This window comes from Ursus arctos, unplaced genomic scaffold (assembly GCF_023065955.2).
Source record: "Ursus arctos isolate Adak ecotype North America unplaced genomic scaffold, UrsArc2.0 scaffold_32, whole genome shotgun sequence".
NCBI lineage: Eukaryota > Metazoa > Chordata > Mammalia > Carnivora > Ursidae > Ursus > Ursus arctos.
This window is the reverse complement of record NW_026623008.1, coordinates 21,032,035-21,055,144: the sequence shown is the minus strand read 5'-3', so window position 1 is coordinate 21,055,144 and position 23,110 is coordinate 21,032,035. Positions and strand designations below refer to the sequence as shown.

The following is a 23,110-nucleotide window of genomic DNA, read 5'->3' as shown; positions in this document are numbered from 1 at the left end:
GGTGTTTAACAAACATTAAGGAAATGATGACCCTTAGACCACCAAGAAAGAGAAGAGATGCATAAAGCAAGCCGACCGACCTAAAAGATGGGTCTATTAGCTTAGATTAGTTTAGTCCATTTCTGTTAGCTTAGTCTATCTGCTGACAGCCACAATTTCCAAGCATTAAACTTAAACTCGTCAACTGGTAGAGCTCTTAGCTCTGAATAGAATGGAAGCCTAAGTAGTTTTCTTAATCCACCATAGGCCATCATCTACTACTAAGGCTACACGTATCAACGGGACACTTAGGACCTAAATCCTTTTAACAAACACCAGCTAAAGAAAACTAAACTAGCTGGCCATACAAATGAATCCCTAAGAAAATTCAAAACAAAACAAAAAACTCCATCGAAGTTCCTTCCACATATGGAACTTTTCCCCATACTTCAAATTACTAATCTAAGGAGCATTTTTAAGGTAAAAGACCTGAAAACAGTCAGGAAGAGCATATATGGAACTGCATGGCCAAAGACACAGAGATGGGAAAGCATGAGTTATTACTGGACCATTCTTCTTAGGCGAAAACTACAAGTAATAAGGAGAATAAAGGTAAAAAGGTAGATTGGGGACTTATTATAAGATATTTGGATATAACACTAGTAAACACATTGTGAGTATTTTGGCGAGGCCTAAAAATTAAAAACATTTCTTTTCAAGACTGAATTCAATTACATAAGGAAAAAAAAGTGTGGTTTTGTTACTAGAAGAAAAAGAAATCAGAAGGTTAGCACACTGAGCTTGGGTTTGCCAGTGAGTTCACTTTTAATAGTGGCAAAGATATACCCTACTTCAGTTTCCCCCAGAGATATGAATAACTCTTGTATTTACCTTAATTATAACCTTCTTGTAGAAAGCACTCTGAATTAGCACCTTGATTCCAAGGCAATCTGATGTTGTTATAGCCATTTTTTATCTGTCATTTATTGAGTACTGACTGTGTGCCAGATATCCTGCTACCTACTCTACATGGATTATGTTAATAACACCCCAAGAAACTATTCACAAAACCAAAAATTATACAGCTGGCAAAGAACTTATGATGTTCCCAACTTACAGAAAAGGGAAATGAAGAGTACATCAAGTTTCCATGAAAAGTAAGGGCGATATGTATATCAACTGCTTTGTTAAAAACATAAACCAGGGGCGCCTGGGAGGCTCAGACGGTTAAGCGTCTGCCTTTGGCTCAGGTCATGATCCCAGGGTCCTGGGATGATCGAGCCCCACATGGGCTCCCTGCTCAGCGGGGAGCCTGCTTCTCCCTCTGCCTGCTCCCCCCCTGCTTGAGCGCTCTCTCTCTTTCTCTCTCTGTCAAATAAATAAATAAAATCTATTTTTAAAAAAATTTAAAAAGCGTAAACCACCTAAAATTGTTGCCAGGACTGAGAATACAAAAAACAGTAGCGAGCAAGAGCATATACAGAGAGCATGAATCCACTATAATAATATCCAAGCCACAAGACATAGCCATTTCTTGCAATTTTCCCCTAAAAACAGAAAGAACAAAATAGCAGCTGTGAAATCACCCAGACTACTAAAAAAAGGTTTCGGCATCTCTTAAAAACCAAACCAAAACACCTATCTCCTAATCAGCAGCAGGTGCCAAAAAACGACAAGTCCCCACAGACTAGGCATTCATGGTAGGGCACAGTTAGAGGAACAACAGGATGACAGTGGCTATCATGTGGCCAGAAACCAATCCGTCAGCAATTTGTTGCACGTGAGATCACTTTCTCTCCAGAGAACGCGCGTTCCTGGGGCGGAGGGACCTGGTCTGGCAAGCCCCCGCCCGGAACCATCGCCGGGTGGTGCCTCTCGGAGCGCGAGCCTACATCCAGCCTCCCCACAGGTAGAAGCAGCCCAGCAAGCGGGAGGAAATATTTCCAAGCCGACAGATGCAGGAACTGAAAAAGAGGTCACGATGCTGAGAGAATAGATTTAACCCTTTGGTCACTGGGAACCGCGAAGGCTAAGGGGAGCGCGGCAGAGCCCTCGGGGTCGGAGGACTCTTTCAGTGGGGCGGGTGTCTCTGGCGGGAAGGCCTCAACAGTCCTTCCAGGGCTCCCTCCAGCCCTCAGCCCGTGCCGGACTTCTCCAGACAGCCCAGCCACCTCGTCACGGAGAAACTGCTCTGCGGCTGCACCCAACACCTTCGCCGCCCGGAACCCGCAATCCTCCTCCATTTGGTTTCCTTCCAAGGCTCCTGCCCGTGGACAGTGATTGGCAGACCTCGTCAAAAACAGACCCCAAGCCCAACTTTGCAACGCTCCCTCGGCGCAGCCCCCGCCTCTTTCTGCTCAGGCCGGCCGCGTCCCGGCTGCAGCCCCTCAACCTCCGGCGCGCGGAGGCCCCGGAGCCCGCGCCCCCGGCCCGGGGCCTGCGGGGGGCTGCAGACAAAGAGGCTGCGGCGCCGCCGCGGCCGCCAGGACCGTCCCCTCGGGGACAGCTCCGCGCCCCCCAACCCCGCTCGCGCGCCGCAGCCGCCTCGCCTCACCGGTGGCCCCCGGGGCCCGGGCTCCCGAGCCCGCCGCTGCAGCCGCCCGACGAACAATGGCAGGAGAAGGCGCCGGCGCCGAGACTCGGGCCCTCTGCGGCTCGCGGGCCCGCCGGCTGCTGGCGGACTGACTGACTAACCCACCGGCGGAGGGAGGGAGGGAGCGAGCGAGTGATCGAGTGAGCGAGTGAGCGAGCGAGCGAGCAAGCAAGCGAGCAGGCGGCCCCGGCGCGCGCCCTCCCGCCTTCCCTCCGTGAGGCGAGGCCGCCGGGCCCGCAGCCAGCCAGCCCGCGCGCGCCCCTCCCCCTCCGTTCGCCACAACATTGTAGTAAATTTCTATTGGACGGAGACTGAGGGAGGGAGGGGGCCGGGCCCGCGGCCCGTCAGCCCATTGGCTGAGGACAAGTTCTGGGCTCCTCTAGTTTCCCCCGTCCTCTAGGCCGGTAAGGGCCGGGGAGGGGAAGGAAAAAGAGGGGAAAAGGCAAGGGGCTGGCCGCGTGTGCGCAAGCGCAAGTCGAACTCGCTCTGGAGTCCGGGTGTTCCCGGCCCCTGCAGCACCCACGTGGGGATTGAGGCAGCTAGTGCCCAGGACCGAGGTGAGGCCCCTTCCGCCGGGAGGAGGCCCAGGTAAGAGGCCGAGATTTGAAAGCCTCAAGGAAAGCCCAGTCTGCTGCCTGCCGACTGCCCACTAATACACTTCGTGACCTTGGGTAAGTCACTCAGCTTCTCTGGGTCTCAGTTTCCCCATCTACTAACTTGATGGTCTCTAGGCACCATTCACACCCTGACGTTCGTGGAGCCTTACCTCTCTGGCTGCTGTGTAAGGCCCGAAACGGAAGCTGAATGTTGTGGCCACGCCAAGATTTTACTTGTCTTTTGCATTTAAGGGTCTCCTAATTCTACCCTGGCACCCTCAAAATCATAAAAACCTAGCTTCCGAGGTCTGCGCTCCAGCTGAACTTAGGGTTGCTCTGATAGTTAGCCTGATGTGCCTTTATTTCCTTTCAGAAGTTTCAGGGGCCCCTTGACCCTTCACACTCCCTGCCAGGCTTAACTCTAAAAAGGCTGGGACCCCACAGAGCAGAATGAAGGCTCATGTTTTAAGCACGGTCCCTACAAGGTAAGACAGGTTCTGGTATTCCCATTCTAGAGATGAAAACACTGAGGCAGAGAGGCTTAGACCTGCCAGGATAAGAAGCCAGGCCAACTGACATCAGAACCTGCCTGTGCCATCTTCACTGTCTCACGGTATCTGACCACAGCCCCTCTCCCATCCACAGCTCAGCCTCTAGAAACAGACACCTGGGTTCAGTTCTCAGCCTCCAGCCCTCCCTCATTGTGTGGACTTCTCTGTGTCTGTTTCTAACCCCCATAAAAGGGGATAATGATAGTTCTACCTCATAAGAGTTATTGTAAGAATTAAATCAGTTAAAATATGTAAAGGGCTTAGAACAGCGCGTAGCTCATAGTAAGATCTACATAAGTGTTCATTATTACTGCTATTCGGAGACTAAAATATGGACTGAGAGGTGTGGAGCAGGCTGACATAATAACATGTTTGTTAAGCTCTCAATTGTTGTCAGCAGTGAGCTGAGCACATTGCATGAATTATCTGTTTGAAACATCCTAAGTGAGCCACTTGAGGACTACCTGACTACCCTATCTAAAACAGCCTCCACCCACACACCCTTGCCCTACTTTTTTTTTTTTTTTTTAAGATTTTATTTTTAAGTAATCTCTACACCCAACATGGGGCTCAAACTCACAACCCCAACACCAAGAGTCACATGCTCTACTAACTGAGCAAGCCAGGCACCACCCCCCTTTTATTTTGAGATTTTATTTTCACCTCGCCCTGCTTTAATTTGCTTCATAGTCCTGCTACCTGACTTTCTATATATTTATTTATTGCTCCTCTCAATACAGTGTTGCAGTTTAGATCCCCTAAATGACAAGCTCCAAGAGGACAGGGATTGTGCTCCTCTTATTCATCTTCCAGAACAGTGCATACTCAATAAATATTTGTTGAACAAGTGAACAAATTATCCCCATTTTATATATAAGGAAGCTGAAGCTTAGTAAGGTCAGGTGACTTGGCCGGGGTCATTCTGCGTACTCGAGGTGAAGCACCTACTCTTGAATATTCTGGTCCCCTGCCTCAGGTTCTCAGGTTAAGGCATACATTTGATTCAGGGAGCTCTCTACCCTACCATGTCTGTGCCTCAGAGGCTTCCTCCATATCAGACCTGGAAATCTGGTACCATGAAGGATAAATCCTGAAGATCGATCACCAAATGCCTCGCCATGACCACTATGTTATCCAGCAAATTCAGACTCATAAAAACCAAGAGTCTCTATGCCATGAAGTGCTAGCCAATGACACATCGTATTTAAAAAGGCTTGTTTGGATGAATGGAGTGTGTAGTACTTAGCAGTCATCTCCCTGAAGAAAGGCAGGGGTCTCAGGCTAAGAAAAAAATAGCTAAACGAAGGCAGGTCTAAACCACTCATATTCAGAGTGCTCTGCAACACCACGCCAAAAACTGTTGGCACGGGCTTTAGAATCACAAACACCTGAAGTCCAGTCTTCGCTTGCACTTCATAGCCTGGAGTTGAAAGGGCTTTGTAAACTCTAAAGGACTATGCATGCATGACTGGTTTTGTTATCAAGTTATAAGCCATCACCTATTAGGCGAAGTGCTCAACCCCTCAGCGTCGCTGGGCCCACCCCATAGTAAGCAGTCGGGGGATAAGTAATGCCCAGTCTGAAGGCAGAGAAACGACCCAAACTACTCGTAGGCATGTGCCCAGCTGCCCTCTCAGAAGAGGCCTCTGCAAACCAGACATCCAGTGCCAGTTCGCCCTGCAGAGGCAGCTCCTGGGTCCCCAGGGTCAAGGTCCCAAGCACCATCCCTGAGGCTAATTTTCTAGGCAGAAACTCAGCTCCCTGCCTGCCTGCTTCATGCTCACATCTGGGTGGCGGTTGTGCCATACTCCAAGCCCCAGGACGGGGTCTCTAGGGGCCATCTCTAGCCCGCCTGCCAGCTGAGCCCGCCACTGCCTCCTCCACCACCCCTCCTGTTCCTTCCTGGGGAATACAGGCCCTGCTAGCTGCCTGTCAGCCCCTGGAGCGGTCAAGGGCACTAAGAAAAAAAAAAGAAAGAAAGAAAAAAGACGGCTTGAAAGGGTCCTAATCCTTTCCCACTGCAAACTGAGCTCAAACACCAGCTGCACAGAAGAGGGCGAAATGAGGTGGTGAAATTGGGTGGTGACCGGTGGGGAAGGCCAGGGACAGTAGCTGGGGCCTCCGATGACCTGGAAGAAATGAGGTTGGAGACAGTGGGGGTAGAGTGGGGGAAACAGTTGGAGTCTGAACCATTCCCAAATCTGGGACGCGGGCGGATTAGGGACACAGCTGGCCTTACACCCCAGTGATGGGGCTCATGGAAAACATTTGTCTGTTGTGCGGGGTGGCAAGAGATGAAGAGGGTTTTGAAAAGCTGGGCCCGCCAGCAAAGTGTTCTGAATGGTCACTAAAGAATAAAAACCCATCCTGGTAACAAAACTACATGAAGTCGAGTTGTCTTTTCCATCCTGCCCATGGTCATAAAATTGCAGTCATTTCAGACCTTTTAAACACAAATGATAAACAGGCTATGATAAGGAAAATTACTGTTTATATAGTGCTATGCCTTTCTAGGCAATTATTTTTAGTAGTAGTACTTGAATTATTCGTAGAAAATATAGTTAAATAAGGGGCGCCTGGCTGGCTCGGTCAGTGGAGCGTGCGACTCTTGGTCTCAGGGTTGTGAGTTTGAGCCCCGGGTTGGGTGTAGAGATTGCTTAAAAATAAAATCTTTATTAAAAAAAGAGAGAAAGAAAATATAGTTAAATAAGAAGAAAAAAATTTAAATCACCATAAGATCATCAATCAGAAATAGTTACCATCAATATTTTGGTGGTGGACTTCCCTTCTAGTACCTTCTCTTACACATATACTTTTTTTTTATGTATATGAAATTAAGTCATACGAAACTGCTGATTTTATAAGTTAAAAATAGTCAAACAGGGGGCGCCTGGGTGGCACAGCGGTTAAGCGTCTGCCTTCGGCTCAGGGCGTGATCCCGGCGTTATGGGTTCAAGCCCCACATCAGGCTCCTCTGCTATGAGCCTGCTTCTTCCTCTCCCACTCCCCCTGCTTGTGTTCCCTCTCTCGCTGGCTGTCTCTATCTCTGTCAAATAAATAAATAAAATCTTTAAAAAAAAAAAATAGTCAAACAGCAGCTACTGCGTATCGTTCAACCTAATGCTTTTTTTTCAAACTTAAATCATACTGTTTTGGAACTGAGTTTTTCTACCTCATAACATATTGTGACATTTGCATCACCATTTTTAATAGTACCCTCAAATGGATATACCATAATTTGGTTAACCTAGATGTCCAACATTTAGGTTTAATGCCCATCTTTATCTCTTTTACTCAACAAATATCCTTTTATCTAAGCATACCTATGATTATTTTTTTTTAGGATGCATTGACTGCAGCATTTTTTTTTTTAAATTATTGCATACAAGGCTGCCCTTCTGGTCATTTTTGAGATAAAGGCCAAAGAAATCAGCCTATGCAGTAATTTTATACAATACCTTGTCTTTTGCATTTGAAAACACAGAGCATGCTTTGACCTCTGTGACACAGTACACTTTGCTTGCAAAAATTGCATTAAGCTTGGCCCTAAAGCCCAGTAAGAACAAAAAATGTGACTGAAACACATACATTGGAGTTGGCAAGTTCTGTCCTTTCTGCTGTGAAAACACTCCAAGAAACAAGGGGCCGAAGGGAAGGAAGTTGAAAATGTAAGAGGACCCAGTAGATGGTAGCTAAGACACTCCTCTAGGCTTTTCAATTCACAAAATGTTAGAATTGGATAGGCCCTTAGAGACCATCAAGCCCAAGCTGCTAACTTTTAAACATTGGGAAACGGGTGCAGAAACCGGAAGGACTTGTCCAAAGTCACACAGCACAGATGGCAGAGCCCGAACTTGAAGGCAAGTCTTCTGACCCCTACTACAGGATTCTGTTCCCTGCCTTCCGCCGAGCCCACCTACATTTCCTTTCCAAAGCTGCAGGCCAAGTCATATAAACCTAGGAATGTCGGAGCTGCAAGGGCCCTTAGAGATAACTTGTTAATAAGAATAATGACAACTGCATTTATTAGGTATTTACTAAGTGCAGAGCACATACTAAGTACTGCATATGCATTTATTGCGTTAAGCCTCAGAGCGATCCTACAAAGTAATATTACCCTCAACTGCAGTTGAAAAACCACAGCCCTTGGGGCGCCTGGGTGGCTCAGTCGTTAAGCGTCTGCCTTCAGTTCAGGGCGTGATCCCCGCATTCTGGGATCGAGCCCCGCATCAGGTTCCTCCGCTGGAAGCCTGCTTCTTCCTCTCCCACTCCCCCTGCTTGTGTTCCCTCTTTCACTGGCTGTCTCTCTCTCTCTGTCAAATAAATAAATAAAATCTTTAAAAAGAAAAAAAGAAAAACCACAGCCCAGAAATGTGAGCTATTTTGCCCAACATCACACAGCTTAAACCAGGTCTGTCTGATACCACTGTCCCCTGCTACTTTCACATCACTCTCAGAAAAGCAGTTTGGAAATGACATGAATGAGCAACGCCAACCTCTGTCCCAAGACCCCAGGGAAAGGCTGTTGTGGCTGCTTCTGACTATAGCCCTAGGACATTCAAGGAGGGGACACAAGGATCTGGCCTCCCGTGACCCTCCCCAACCCCCTTGTCTCGCCAGCTGGAGTGGGCCTAATGACCCTGATCCAGCAAAGCCTCCAGCTCACTCAAGCTTAACCCATTAATTCTCTCTCCCCAGGGCCACGTACCCTCTAGGTCTAGAGGGTGTCCCAAGAAACAGGGGGAGAGACTGAGTGCCACCAGCTAGCGGAGCCCCTTCTAGAACTGGTGAAGTCAGCCTGGCCCAACCCTCACGGAGGAGAGGGCAGAGGAGGAGCCACAGGGAAGCAGGCAGGACCGAGCACCTCTTTCGTGTAGGCACTGGGGGTCGCGGAATGAATCAGAAGAGTCCCGAACAATAAGGACAGTGACCATTACCGTCATCCCATAAAAGGGTGATGGCAAGAAGAGGTAAAAGGAGTATGGGCTTTTGAGGCAGGCAGACCTGGGTTCACATCAAAGTTCCACCACTGAGATACTATGGGAGTCTATGCAGTCCCTTCTCCTCTCGGCCTCGTCTATAATATGCAGAAACGTGTGCCAAACACTGTGTACCAAGTACTTTTATATACAGTACGTCAGTGAACCTTCACAATAGTCCCTGGAGGAAGGCATGACTGTAATTCCCATTTTACAGATGAGGAAGCTCAACACTTATCCAAGATCACCCAGCTAAGAAGTGGCCAAGTTCAGGTTCAAATCCACATCCGGCTGGCTTTACGGCCAGTACTCTTCTTACGGTTTACAGATTGCTCGCATTTCCACCACGGTCAGGGTACTCGTACCAACAAGGATGGAATAAGGTACTCATCAGGTGCCTGCATTCTCTTGGTTAATTTTCACAACCACCCTGTGGAGTGGGTACTATTTTCACCCCATTTTATAGCTTTGGAGCTGAAGTCAGAGCGATGAGGCAGTTTGCCCAGTGTCATGGAGCTAGGAAGGGGCAGAGTTGGGAAACCAAGTTTGTCTGACTCCAGAACCCTATCCTTTGCCCACTCCACTATCCCGCCTCTCTTGCCAGTGAGGCCAAGGAGGTGTCTCTATCTCTGACAGATGAGAAGGCTGAGGCCTAGCAAGAGGTCGTGATGTGTCTATGGTGACCCAAAACCAAGCAGCTAAGCAGGGACTTAAACCCAGGGCCCTGAGTCTTCAACCCAGGGTTACTTCCCCCACCCATAATACTGAGTCCTGAGCACCAGAAAATGCCCCTGTCCACTCGATATTGGGAAACCTTATGCCTAGCTCCCCCAGGGGGGTTGGAGAACCCCTTCCCTACCAGGCCAGGCATAGAGAGCTGAGGGTGTGGAGGAGAATCTTAGCAGGATACTACCTGGGGAAGACAGCGGTTGTCCCGGTTACCCAGCTGCCTGGAGCTTTGGACACCTCTGTCTTGGTCTGCCTAAGCCATGCACCCATAGCTGGGAAGGGGGTAGTTCCAGAGGAAGCTGCACGAGGCCTGGGCTTCCCCGGCTGGCAAAGCTCTCTGCTGTGATTGCTGCTAAAAAACAGAAGGCTCAATCCTCTGGGCCTACGTGCTAATTACCGATAATGACATAATAACTAATGTGGGCCCAACAGCCAAACAGCCCCAACTAGAAATTCTGCATAGCTCAGGCTTGGGAACAAAAGATTTGGGCACTCCAACTGAAACTGATCCCCTGGCAGAAAATGTCAGAAGCAAAGGGCTTTAGGGATGACCCAGCCAAAGTATTATCTGGCAAAAATGGAGAGTTTGATGGCCACTCCTACAATTACTTAGTGAGAACTATTTATCTGCATAGCATAATGCCAGACCAGAGAGAAGAGGCTTCATTTTTTTCATTAATTCACTCCACAAATGTTTATTTAGCACCTACTATGAGCCAAACACTCTTCTAGGTGCTGGGGATATAACACTGAACAAGAGAGATAAAAATCACTGTCATCACTGAGCTTACCGTTCCAATAGGGGGAACAAACAATAAAGAAACGTTCGCGAAAATACAGTACGTCAAAGAATGATAAGTGCTATGGAGAGAAAAAAATGGGCCTGGAGGGAAGATAGGGAATGTTCGTGTCGCGGCAGGAAATGGTGTTACCATTTTAAACAAGACAGGAAGGGTCTTACTGAGAAGGTGACATTTAAACAAAAAAAAAAAAAAATTAAGGACATGAGAGAGCAAGTCATGCAAGTATTTGGGGGTAGAGAGTTCCAGGCCGAGTGAACAGCAAGTGCAAAGGCCCTGGGGTGGAAGTGTGCCTAGAATATTCAAGGACTTGTCTGAGATCATAGACCCAGTGATTAACAGAGCTGAGAGAGGAAAGGAATCATACACGGACTGATCACCCATTGTGTACTCGAACTGTCTTAAGCCTTAGGACAACTCTGGAGGTAAAGATTATGCTCACCATCTCACCATTTCCCAGATGAGGGATCAAGACCCAAAGGAGAGGAGTAACTGACCCACATGGCACAGCTAGAATGGGCAGGTCTACCTGACCCCTCCCTGCTTCTCTTCTCTGTGTCCTCCCCATGCAAATCCTACGTATTTGTTGAGTGAATGAATGAATGATCGAATGAATTTCTCAAGCCCTGCAGACCGGCCTTCTTGTCTCTACTAATCATAGAATAATAACAACAACAACAGTAATTCCAATGTGCTGGCTGTGGACTGAGTATTTTACCTGAATTACCTAATTTAGCCCCCCTTAGGTAATCTTAAGAGAAGGTGCTAATATTTTTCCCATTTTATTAGAGAGAAAACTAAAGCTCACGGAGGAAGAATTCGCTAGAGGTCCCACAGTTGGTAAATGGTGACGCCGGGATTTAAACCGAGGTCTGTCAGCTCGCAAATCCCTTCTTTTAATCCTATAATATTAGTAGAAACCTCTGACATCAATCCATCGCCTTCCTTTTACAAACCAGAAAACGGAGGCTCAGCGAGGGCAGGTGAAGAGCTGGGGGAGGGGTGCAGCCTTCCAGCCCCCGGTCTGGCATCCCTGCTACTCCACCACATGGGGGCTGTGGACCAGCTTTTTTCTTCTAGGCCTGCCTATTTCCCTACCTCTGCAGAAGTCTTCGCGTCACCCCAGCCCCCAGAGGACAGTTCAGGGAGCACACCCTCCATCTCGGGCCCCCCAGCCTAGGCCTGGGTAATCCAAGACCCTTCGACTCTGCTTTCCCAAAGTGCTTGCAGTGGCATTACCCAGAGGCAGGCAGAAGGGAAACTGTCCTCATGTGGCTCCTGGAAGAGAGACGGTGCAGGCTAGGTGCCAGGAGGGCAGGATGGGCTGGGGGCAGGGGCCAAAACCAGGCCTAGGGTGAGGCTAGAGTGTTCCAGCCAACCGAAGAGGGGGAGCGGGGGAGGAGGGTAAAAGATGCTGAGCCTCTGGCTTTGAAACGGGTTCACTGGGTGTCATTTGTTCAACAAGAAACTGTATCAAGTCCCTAGACTGGGAAGAGGCAGGAAGAAGAAGGTTCTTAGAGGCAGCATGCATAATAGCATTAACACTACTTACTGACCAATGAACCCTCACAGTGCTCAGCACTGGACTAAGGGCTTTATCCACATCGTTGCCAGTCCTCACAGTAAAATCAGCCCCATTTTACAGCAGAGGAAACTGAGGCTCAGAAAAGTGAAGTGACAGCCAAGGTTCCCATACCACACCCATTCGTAGGGTAGTGCAAAAAGGGTCTGGAGACCTGGGTCCCTGCTGTGTGACCTTGCACCGTCAGCCACCCACTCTGATTTGAGGTTCCTGCATCTGTACGACCAGGGACTTGGTCAGCAGCCTCTACTGTAAACTCCACGAGGCTCAGGGATCCAGTTCGGCCCAGACTGTGGGGCCTCCCATAGATACGGGACATCACACTTACTCTTCTCTCCGTCACCCAGAAAAAAAAGGGGGGGGGGCCTGGTTATCAGCTTCCAGGGGAAAAAAAATAAAGCCACAGATTTTCAAAATATTTGTCCCTGTTTCAAGGCTGCTGCTGGCTTTGGCCTCCAGCCAGGAAGGGGCCACTGGGGTGGGGAGGTGGGGGGAGCCCAGGCCTCAAGACTGAGAGTCCTTGGGCCTGAGGCCAAGGGGGGCAAGGGGCAGATGGGGGTGAGCTGGGCAGTGGGCCAGGACCCCTCTGGAGATTTGGGCTTGTTTCTTAATCCTTTCCTCCCTTTGTTGGCCAGAGCCAGCTGCCAGGAGAGGCGGGGGAAGTAAGCGGGTGGGACCAAAGAGATTGAGGACTCCAAATACTGAGGACTGAACTGGAGCCCCTTTTTATGGTTGCCCATTGCATGCAGACACTGTGCAAGGCCACTGGTGAGGATTACCTCATTGAAGCCACTGCCCCTCCCTGTGACGAGGGCCTGCCGTCCCCATTTTACTGAGGTGAAAAGTGGCGCAGAGAGGGCAGGTGATGAGGGCCGGCCACATGGCTCATAAGCAGCAGAGCTGGCAGGGAGCCCAGGTTGTTGACTCCCCAGAGAGGCAGCCACTGGGACTGACTAGGGTGGGGGTGGAGGAGATGGGGAAAGAGCGGCGAGTAGGGTGGAAAGGGCCCTAGCAGTCCCAGGAGAGCAGGCAGTTGACGGTGATCACCTCCAAAGTGACCGTCCCCAAAGCCCTGCACGACCTAGGCCCTACTCCGCTGCCCAGCCTCCTCTCCCATCACAGCATCACCTCGCCCTTTCTGTTCCAGCCATACCAAACTACATTGCATACGGGCGTGCCCTGAGCACATTATGTGGATTTAAGCCTTCACACATGCTGTTCCCCATGCTTACAAAGTTGTTCCCTCCACTGCCCGCCTAGAGAGCTCTTACTCATGTTTCAAATCCCAGCTCAGATACCTGATGCCTAGAAAGAGTTAACCCCCCACTCAGCTGGGCTCACTCAGAGTGCTTCGTGCTTCCTGAGCGGCAGGAACCCCTCAGAACCCAGCACAAACTCAGTGCTGGATAAATGTTTGTCTCTAGACATTGCGTTTTATCACTGAATCTGTGAGGCAGGCAAAACAGGTTCTCTTGTCCTCTCTCTCAAGGCGCGGAAAAGAAGGGCAAGGGAGAGGGAATGACTTCCAGAAGTCACGCATTCAGTGACACTGGTAGAGCTATAAGCCAGGCCTTCTCTGCACCACGCAGCCTCTGCCTGGCCCCCACCCCAAAGAGTTCTCTCAACCCTGCCAGACCAGACAGGGTTCCCGGAAGTGACCTCCAAGGCAGGAATGGGGGGCATGGGCCCTGGTGGCCTGAGATCTTGCCCAAGCGTCCAGCTCAGGCATTACGGCTGCCTGGAGGAACTGAGGCCGAAGGTGACAAAAACAGACAAGTCGCTTTACCCCCGAACCCAGCTCTGGTTCCTCCTTTTGGACATGTGCCAAAGACCCCAGCAGGCCCCGTCACCCCACAGACCCTAGGCCCTCTCTGTCACCTCTTGCGTCTCCTGCCTGCCCATGGCAGTCCACGATCACATCCTGCTGGCTCGGGTCCTAAATAGACCTCACACCCACCCACCGTGCTCCCCATCTCACGGCTCAGCCCCAGCTGCATCTCAGCGTCTCTCAGCCACACAGCCGCCCCTGCCTCTCCCCTCCCGTTTGTCCTCCGCGTCAAGCGATCCTCCCAAAACAGAAGCCTGACCATGTCGTTCCCCTGTTTCATATCTGATGGCCCCCCACCGCCTCTGGGACAAGTCCCCCTCACTCTCCCGAGCCTGTCTCTCTAGCTGCAGTCCCCCAAACGCAGGTCAGGACTCTGCACCTTGGCAAAACAGCAAAACAGCTCCTTCCACTAGGAATGCCCCTTCTCCCGGTCTCTGCCTGAGGAGATATTCACAGTTCACACTTCAGTGCAGCGATCAAAGGTGGAGGCGGTGGTTCTGTGTCCTTCCCCCCAGCTAGAATCTGAGCTGGCGCAGGGCGGAGAGGCAGAGACCCCACAGATTCCTCTCGGTGCCCCATGCCCAGCACGGGGCCTGGCACAGAGGGGGTATGAGGGAGAGCACATGGCTAGGGAAGGGAGGTACACTCTTACTTCCAAGAGGCCTCCTCTGTCCCTTCACCCTACTGGTGTCTTTCAGAACCTGTCAGACTAGCTTGCTACCTGCCTGTCCCCACCAGGCCCCTCCCAGACCTGGTCTTCCCTGTCCCAAAAAGGCTATCTTTGTAACCCTAAAATAACACTCCAAACTACAGTAATAACAATAATTACTTTCATCGGATACTCGCCCTGTACCCCACTGCATTACTTAATCCTCATAAGAACTCTAGGAGGTACATAGGTTCTTTTATTATCCCCATTTTACAGATAAGGAAGCTAAGACTCCAAGAGGTTAAATGTCTTGTCCAAGGTCACACAACTAGTAAGCAATAGATAGGGAATTCAAGCCAGGTCTGACTTTCAACCAATATGCATCAGGCCTTCTCCTGCTTCCTGTTTTCCCCCATCTTTGAGACTCTTAGAGCACCGGCCTGAGTGGGGGTACGGGGTGTGTGTGTGTGTGTGTGTGTGTGTGTGTGTTCAGGAAACAGTCCTGTAGCCCTCACCAGCCCTGTGCTGAGCACTGGACATAGAGCAAACTCAGACACAGTCTCTGCCCCCTTGGGGAAGGAAAGAGAATTTTACACTAAGAATTAGGGCCTTGGGGGCACCTGGGTGGCTCAGTTGATTAGGCATCTGCCTTCGGCTTAGGTTATGATCCCAGGGTCCTGGGATCGAATCCTGCATCAGGGAGCCTACTTCTCCCTCTGCCGCTCGCCCTGCTTGTGTGCTCTCAAGAAGAAGGAGGAGGAGAAGAAAAAGAATTAGGGCCCTGGGGCGAGCAGCCTTGGGGCTGAGCTCCAGGTCTACCCCTAAATAACTATGTGACTCTGGGTAACTCACTTGATTTACTCGGGACCAGTTCCCACACCCGTAAAGCAGGGGCCATAATGCCTGGATGGCCAGGAGGACTAGATGAGCCACTGCATCTGAAATAGCATATAGCCCACCCAGCATCTAAGAAACATCCGATGACAGGAGTACATACGATGACTAGAGACTCCCGGGATCCTGAGGCCAAGCGGACGTGATTCTCCAGGGCCCTCCCTGGGAGCTTCCTCTGCCAGACCCAAAAGTAATAGCGATAATAATGCCTGGTCCACCCATTTGCTCATTGAATAATTCTTCAAGGGACGCGTCTTCAGAACCCTATGTGTAGGTGAGGCAACCGAGGCCCAGAGAAGCCAGGTTACTGAATCAGGTCCCGCAGCAAAAGACTGGGGCCTCCCCTGAGCTATTTCCACGCTGGGTAGAGCCCAGCCCTTAGCCCGGGGCCCTGGCCAGACTGCTGGAGAGTCCGGGGCTCCTGACTCCTGGATTCTAGTCCCAACTGGGTGGGAAGTTAAAATAGCAGAAAGGAGCCAAAAGGAGGGACACTTTACTTGGCCCCCTCCCAGAATGAGCTCAGGACCGGGAGGAAACCAACAATTACCAAGCAGGGACCTGTGCTGGGCACTTCTCACTGGCTCCTTCCCACACCCATGTGGGGGGAGGGTTATGATATGCATGTAGCAGATGAGGTCTCCAAGACAAAGAAGTCAATGACTTGTCCAAGGTCACACGGTAAAGAAAGTGGCAACACTGGGCGGCAGAGTCCCTCCTTACCCCTCCCACCTTCAGCCCCAGATCTGCCCAGCTACCCCCCTCTCCTGGGGAAACCTAGAGGCTCTGTCACTCCCTCCCCAGTTCTAAGCAGAGGCCCTGAGTCTAGATGCTGAGGCCCTCTCTCTGCAGATTGATGGGTGTGGTACTTGGCCCCATCCTTCGTTCAGAGGACCCAGAGTTCACTGAACAGAGCCCTCACCCTAAGGAACTCTCAGTCTAGTGAGCAAAGAGAGAACTGTTCACTGAGCCCCGCGGATGGTGGTCACTTTATATCAATGATCCGTTTAATCCAGCACATAGCATGGTGATGGGGCATAGTGAAAGTGAATGAATAAATACGTTCATTCATTCAGAAGTTTCACTGATAGCTACTACACGCCCCTGTATCCTAGGCGCTGGAGATAGAGCAGTGAACAGATACACGAAGATCCCTGCTCCTCCGGGGCTTACATGAAGAAAAGAACAAACGCACTGTGTCGGGGAGATGCTGAGGTTCCCATTTTACAGATGCGAAATGGACCTAGGAAGAGCCACCCGGCTGAATACGGATTCCCGACCAGGCTGGCCCCAAAGACCTTTGCATCGTGTCACATGTCTCAAAAATCACCGTTGTGGTCGGATCCAAACGTCACAGAATGCCCTCCCTCAGTTCGCCCCCCCCACAGCCAGGCGCCCTGGACGCTTCCCAGCAGCCTCAGCGCTGCAGGACAGGCATTAGAATCCAGCCCGAGAGGCAGTCATTTGGGCGAACCAGTACTCACCCAGCAGCAGCCGGTGGCGTCATCCAGCCCGTCGGGAGAAGCCGGGGAGCCATCACCGCAGGGACACGTGGAAGAAAGGACAGCAGTGAGACACAAGCCAACAAAGAGTCTCTTTGGGGCCCTTCTTGGTCCCGCGCAGGGGGAACACCTGCCCCGCCTCTGCCTCCGGGGCTCGGCTAGGGCAGACACCCCCCTGAGTGGGCAATCTGATCACGTGACCGCATACCCAGAGCTCCTCCCAGCCCCAGCCCGTAGACAAATACTCACTCAGCGCCTACTGTGTGCCGGGTGTTGGGATACCGTCTGAAGAAGACAGATGTGGCCCCTGCCCGCACGGCGCACACAGTGCAGTGAGGGGGCAGGCGTGTGACTCCGGAATGACTTACAACTGTGATGAGTGCTTCACCGAGGAAGCTTACCAACCCGAGTTCAAAGCCCGGCTCTCGCTCACTAGCTTTGTGACATCGGGCCCGTCTTCTTAACTTCTCTGTGCCTCAATTAGTCATCTGTAAAATGGGAATAGCATTAGTGCCCACCTCCAGGGGTGTTATGAGGATTAAATGAGTTAATATGTAGAAAACGTTTTGCACAATGCTTGGCACCCAGTAAACTGTTCATAACTGGTAGCTACTATCATTACAGGGAGTTGTAGGCCTGGGTTTTGGGGGGACCTAGCGTGGGTCAGGCCACCACCTACCTGACAAGGTAGGGATTAAAAGAGACAATAGAGGTGAAGCTCTGGGCCCAGCGCCTGGCACGTGGTGACCTGTTGGTAAATGGTGGTGGTATTCTTAGGGCTGTTCTCCAGCCCGTCCCTGGGGTACAGCCCCTCTCAGCAGAGGGGGGCTGTCAGCAGTGCCCTCTCCCCACAAACATGAACCCAGAATTACAACTTTGGACTGAAAAATAACCAGCATTCTCACCCAATGCTACAAATATCTCATCTCCTTTGAACTTCGCAATGACCCAGGCAGTGGACAAAGGCAAAATTACTGCTATTCCCATTTTACAGATGAGGACAGTGAGGTGAAGGGACTCCTCTGTGTGTGCTTGGGTGTGTCCCTTCATATCTCCAAGCCTACTGAAGTGGTGGAGCCAGGATTCCAACAGGCATCTGCCTGGATTTTGTTCTGCAGACCTTCCCTTGTTTTTTGCCCCCAGTGTCTGTAATACAGCTGCACAGCCCCAGACAAGACTCAGAACCTCTCCAACGTCAGTCCTTTCATCTGAAACGCTTATCAAATGCTCAGCCCAGTATCCGAGCTGCTCCTGACCCAAACTCTTCTTCCACACGCTCAGCCACTGCTACCCTGCCCTTCCCTCTAACCTTTTACCCCGTTACCAACTTCAGCCACAAACCCATGGGCCAAGGAATGTCTGCACTCAACTACTAAAGCCCGTGTTTTATAGATGGAGAAACTGAGGTCCAAAGGTGGGCCATACATCCAAGGTCACCTTTCAGTGCCCAGCTCTTTTACCTGGGCAGAAGTCAGGTGGGGCTGGCCCTCGGAGAAAACCCCCAGTAGAGTCCTGACCTGCAGGTTGCTCCCTCTGCTCTTCCCCACCCCCCCCACACACTGGGCCCGGTGGGTACCTGCACAGCCTGTCCCCCACCTCCCCAGAATAAATATCCCAGAGCTCCAAGCTCACCCAGTAAGGGTCAGGTAGGTTCCAGAGGTAAAGACTAGGCACTGTGGAAGCCTTGGGACCTGCCAGGTGGAGGCTTCCCCTTTCAGCTGAGTCTGGGCTTTGGGGTCAGACAGAGCTTTGTTCAAATCCCAGCCCAGCCACTTCCCAGCTGTGTGACTTTGGTCAAGTAGATTCATCTCCCTAAACTCCTGAGAAATAGGAATAATACTTATTCCCTCGTGGGATTATAAGGATATTAGTTAATGCTGCATATTAAAGGCTTAGCACAGAGCACAGTGCACAGTAAATGTGGCTCTAATTATGCTTAGAGAACACAGGCCAAGAACAGGACAGGAGGGCCCATCACACTCTACCTTGCCCTTCCTCCGTTCTTCCCCCTCCCCTTCATGTGGGTAAACCAGGTCCTGGAGGCTATCATAATGGGTGCTGACTGCCGCCTTCTCATTTCACGGAAAGAGAAACTGAGACCCAGGGAGAAAAGCAATGGGCTCACAGACTGTAGGGGAGTAGAATCCTGCCCCCTTTACTAAACATCAGAATCCCAGGCCCCAAGAAAAATCTGAATGCCCCACCCCCACCAGGGGACGATCGTAAAGATCCATTCTGCAAGCCCTCAACAAATATCAGCCACCATGACCTTTAGGAGGAGCCCTGTGTGGGTATCCTGTTTAGCTCTGTGGCTAGCAGACCTCTATGTGGTGCTCAGGAAGGGCTCAGGGACAAACCCATGCAGTTCCTCTTCGGCTCCACAGAGAAGCTCTGCTCTGGCTCCCCCTCCAGAGGTGTCTCCTTGCATCTCCCTTCCTCATCGCCACCCTGGCCTCTGTCTCACCCAGCAGTCTGGGTCCCAGCGGCTGGGCACAACCCCAGCAAGCAGAGCCCTGGGCCTCTAGAGGCCTATACAGCGTCAGCATCTTCCGGGCCAGGCTGGGATATTCCTGCCCAGCGCAGCCAGCCAGGCTCCTGGCCAGGGTCCACTCTGCAGAGGGGGTGCTGGCCCTGCCCTACCAAGGGCCCCACCCCCACTGGCCTAGCGGGTGCGGCAGCCTGGAAGCCCTGGGAGCCCTGGGAGCTTCTATTGGCACCTGCAACCTACAGGAGGGAGGCCAGCCTAGCCTGGGCCATGCCGGGATAGGCTGAACCGGAGACAGACGGGTGTGGCACCTCTTCACCTCACTGCGTAGCACCCCCCATGCAGGTGCTCCAGCTGCCTCACACATTGCTGGGACCTGGCAGGCCCTGCCTGACTCCTAATACACAGAGGAAACCTCAGGGCCTCCTAAAACACCCCCACTGGCCTACTCCCACACCAGCTATCATTCTGGTCCCTGCACACTTAGGACCTCATTTGATTCTTTTAATGTCTGTGAAGTCTGGATTATTGACTAAGGAAGAACCTGGGACTCAGAGAGGGGAAGTGATTCATGCAAGGTCACACAGCAAAGTGGCAGGGCCAAGATTTAAACCCAGTTCTGCTGCATGCAAAGCCTCCCACCTCTTTGCTCCCTAAAGCTTCTGGATCCCCTTCCTCCCAAACCTTCCACCTTTCTCTGCAAAGTCTCTCCTCCACAATCCCAGTCAGAATTAATCTTTTCCCACCTCGTGGCCGCTGTAACAGCTTGTTTACGCGCACCCAACAGCAGCAGGGTACAGGAGTTATTTCTGAGGTGTCTGTCTCACTGGCACTCAGAAGGGCCCTGAAGGCAGGGGGTGGCCCCTGTACGTGCTCCTCAGACCTGAAAGTCTGTCACCTCTATCTCCACCGCTCCCCTATCCCATGCAAGAGTCCTCTGACCTCCTGTTGATCCCCTCCCCACCCCCCAGCCTCCTGCCCAGGCCTGTAACTGGGGTGAAGGTAGGGAGCTTGCTGAAACCTCAGGGGCTCTGTGCCAGTGCTCTGCCCCTCCCTCTCCCCTTCAGTAGCCGAGGATCTGACCTGGACCTGACACCAGGCAGCTCTCATAGGGACTCCCAGCTGCCCTAAACACCAGCCCTGGCCAGGCATTCCCCAAGCTTCCTCCTTCTGGAGAAAAGGGCTCCAGAAGCAGAGAAGGGGCTGCCTTCAGCCCTAGTCCATGAACTTGAGGAGTCACATTCACCCACTCCCACCCCGGGGAAGCTGTGGGCCTTGAAATACCCCCCCCCCCATTAACCCTACAGGAATACTCCTACCCTCCCCTTTCTGGGGCAAGCTTGGGCTGGGGTCTGTCTGGACAAGTCCCCGCCTCCAATTTGCTAGAGGGGAGAACGCTTATTCTACCCCAAAGAGGTGGGGTCTGCTGTAAAGTGTAGGTTAGGACGAGAAAACTCCCGGGGAAAGACTGAGGATAGGGACAGGACTGCAGAGAGAGGAGAGATGAGGGACATGGGGAATCGGGGGATGAGAGCAAGCAGGAATCTGAGACCGACAGAGAAACTGGGGAGACCAAAGACCGAGGAAAGTCCCCCGAGACCAAGCCTGGAAGGGAGCGTGCGGGGCCGGGGCGGCGATAGGAGGGCCATCCTGGCTGGCACAGCTGGCACCCCAGCTCACGGGTCCCTTAGTCCGGAAACTCAAAGTCAGTTACGTAAGGGCCGGGAGCGGGGTTCCAGGCCCAGGGGCCCCCCTCCCGCTGCGCGCCGCCCGCCCTCCCGCTCCGGCCAGCGCTGCGGCGGGCCCGGCAGGAGCACGCGAGCCGGACAGGGCGGGGCTGGAGGGGGCACCCGGGGCCGCAGCACTCTGCAGAGACCCGCCCGCGGAGACCTAACCCGGGACCCCTGCCCCAGACAGGCCGGGACCACCCGCAAGCGTCCAGCCCCGGACCCGAGAGCTCCCGGACCCCTCTCCTCTCGCCCGCGCCCCTCCCCGCACCCTGAACTTCAAGACCTCCAGGCCCCTGTGGACTCCAGTTCGTACCTTGGAAGCCGGGACCCTAGAGCCCCCCCCTCCCCTGACCCTTAGACCCTGGTCTCGCCTCTACCGGCACGGCACGGGCCCTTGGGAATGGGTCCATCTGTCCCTCACCCCGTCCCTCCCGGGGACCCGGGGTCGCCCCCAGACAGTCCAGGCTCACCTGGGCCGGACAGGGCGGGGACCTGACCTGGCCGGGCCGGGCCGGGCCGCGTTCTCTCTCTCCTCCGCTCTCGCCCTTTAAGAGGTTCCTGCCACTTTGCCCCGCCGGGGGCCTCCACCTGCACTGACAGGGCAACTCTGGAGTGAGGCCCCGCCCCCGCCCCGGGAGGCCTCCTGATTGGCGCAGGCAACTGCCAATCGGCAGGGCGGAGAGGAGGACGGTGCCGAGAAGTGCGAGCGTCGCAACCGGGAAAGGGCTGGGACTGCAGGTGCGGTCTGACGGGGGACGCCGAGCTCTGAGCGGCCCCGTGTTGACCCGAGGGTCACGGGAGGATTGGGTGGGGAGCTCCTGGATTGGGTAGTGTGGTGTCTGACGTCATATGGCAAAAGTATGATGCAATTTGCCACGTGGTGCTTCCCCTAACCTAAGGGCTGGAAGAGTGGTAGGAAGGGAGTTGGTCTTAAGGAACCTAAGGAAGTGACTCTGGTGAGACTCACCTGGATCACCTGTCCTCCCCATTTAGTCCTGTGTGACCTTGAACAAGTCACTTCTCTGAATCTGAGTTTCCTCAACTATAAATTTGACAATACTTTTCTCAGAATTAGTGATATATGTTAAGTGCCAGGCACAGGTTTGGCACACGATAGGTGGCGTTCAGTAAATAGGGCTCTTGTTCCTCTCATCCCCATCTTGCCACGCTTGTCAGAGACTTTCCCCCTTCTTATGGTCCATCCCATCAACACTGGAAGGGGCTTACACAGCCCCTGGTCCAAGTCCCCTCTCCTCGTTACCTCATTTTTGGGCAAATGAGGGAAACTGAAGCCCAATAAAGACAAGCGACTTGCTGGGAGGTCAGTGGTCTTCCTATTAGATGGGCCCTGGCAACAAACTGCCTACGTCTCAATCCCCAGCGCTGCCCTTGATTTGGACAAGCTAGTAACCCTCTCCAAGCCAGCTTCCTCCGCTGTGAAATGGAGTCAGTAAAAGTACTTTTGCTCCTGGCACCTGGGTGGCTCAGTCGGTTCAAAGTCTGATTCCTGGTTGCTCTCAGGGTCGTGGGTTTGAGGACGGCGTGGAGCCCAGGGTGGAGCTCCCGGTTCCAGGGGAGTCCGCTTGAGATTCTCTCCCTTGCCCTCTGTCCCTGCCCCTGCTCGCGCTGGCGCACGGTGTGCTCTTTCTCAAATAAATAAAAATTTTTAAAACAGTATTTTCCCCAAGAACCGTTGTGAGAATTAAATGAAATGATCCATGTAAAGTATTAAGAACGGTGCCAGTCTCATAAGTATCCAAAAAGTGTTAGCACTTATTATGATTATTGATGTTAATATTATATCAAGGTCATAAATTAATGTATTGCCCCCGCCAAATCCACTGCAGCCTCCAAGTCAGGTCTTGTTTTAGTCTTCAGGGCCCTGGTCTCTGCCCTCAAGAAGCTCACAGTCTAGCAGAGTGTCTGACTGAGCCCCTAGATCTAGGGGACGCTTTCTGATATAGATGGGTGGGCTCCAAAGCACCAGAGAAGCTTTAGTTCCTTTAACCAGAAATCTGGACACTTGAGACCCTTCGGTCCCTAGCCTGTAGACTGCATGGGGAAAGCTGTCACACACATGCAGATTCCAAAGCATATTGACACACCTTTCACCTGCTTACAGCTTCACCTGCCCACCAGATAATAATACCCAGTGCCTAAGCGCTCCGGTTTGGGAAGCCGTTGAGTCTGGGCTCCGGGTTTTACCACTTTGTGCC

At 52.2% G+C, this 23,110-nt stretch overlaps 1 protein-coding gene across 50 annotated transcripts in view; it reads right to left on the bottom strand.

Moving 5' to 3' along the window:
- Positions 1-21,656, bottom strand: part of EPB41 (erythrocyte membrane protein band 4.1) — a 193,891-nt gene extending 172,235 nt beyond the window's left edge. For 26 of the 50 annotated variants that reach the window (XM_026516854.4, XM_026516862.4, XM_026516863.4 and 23 more), the window contains exon 1: positions 16,662-17,164. In XM_026516854.4, coding sequence (XP_026372639.2) covers positions 16,662-16,714 — 53 coding nt within the window. In that variant the 5' untranslated portion in view covers positions 16,715-17,164. Of the gene's footprint in view, positions 1-2,533; positions 2,806-16,661; positions 17,165-21,364 lie in introns of those variants that run through there. The other 24 variants (XM_048221912.2, XM_057305293.1, XM_048221913.2 and 21 more) reach the window with 4 other exon arrangements.
- Positions 21,657-23,110: the final 1,454 nt, after the last annotated feature.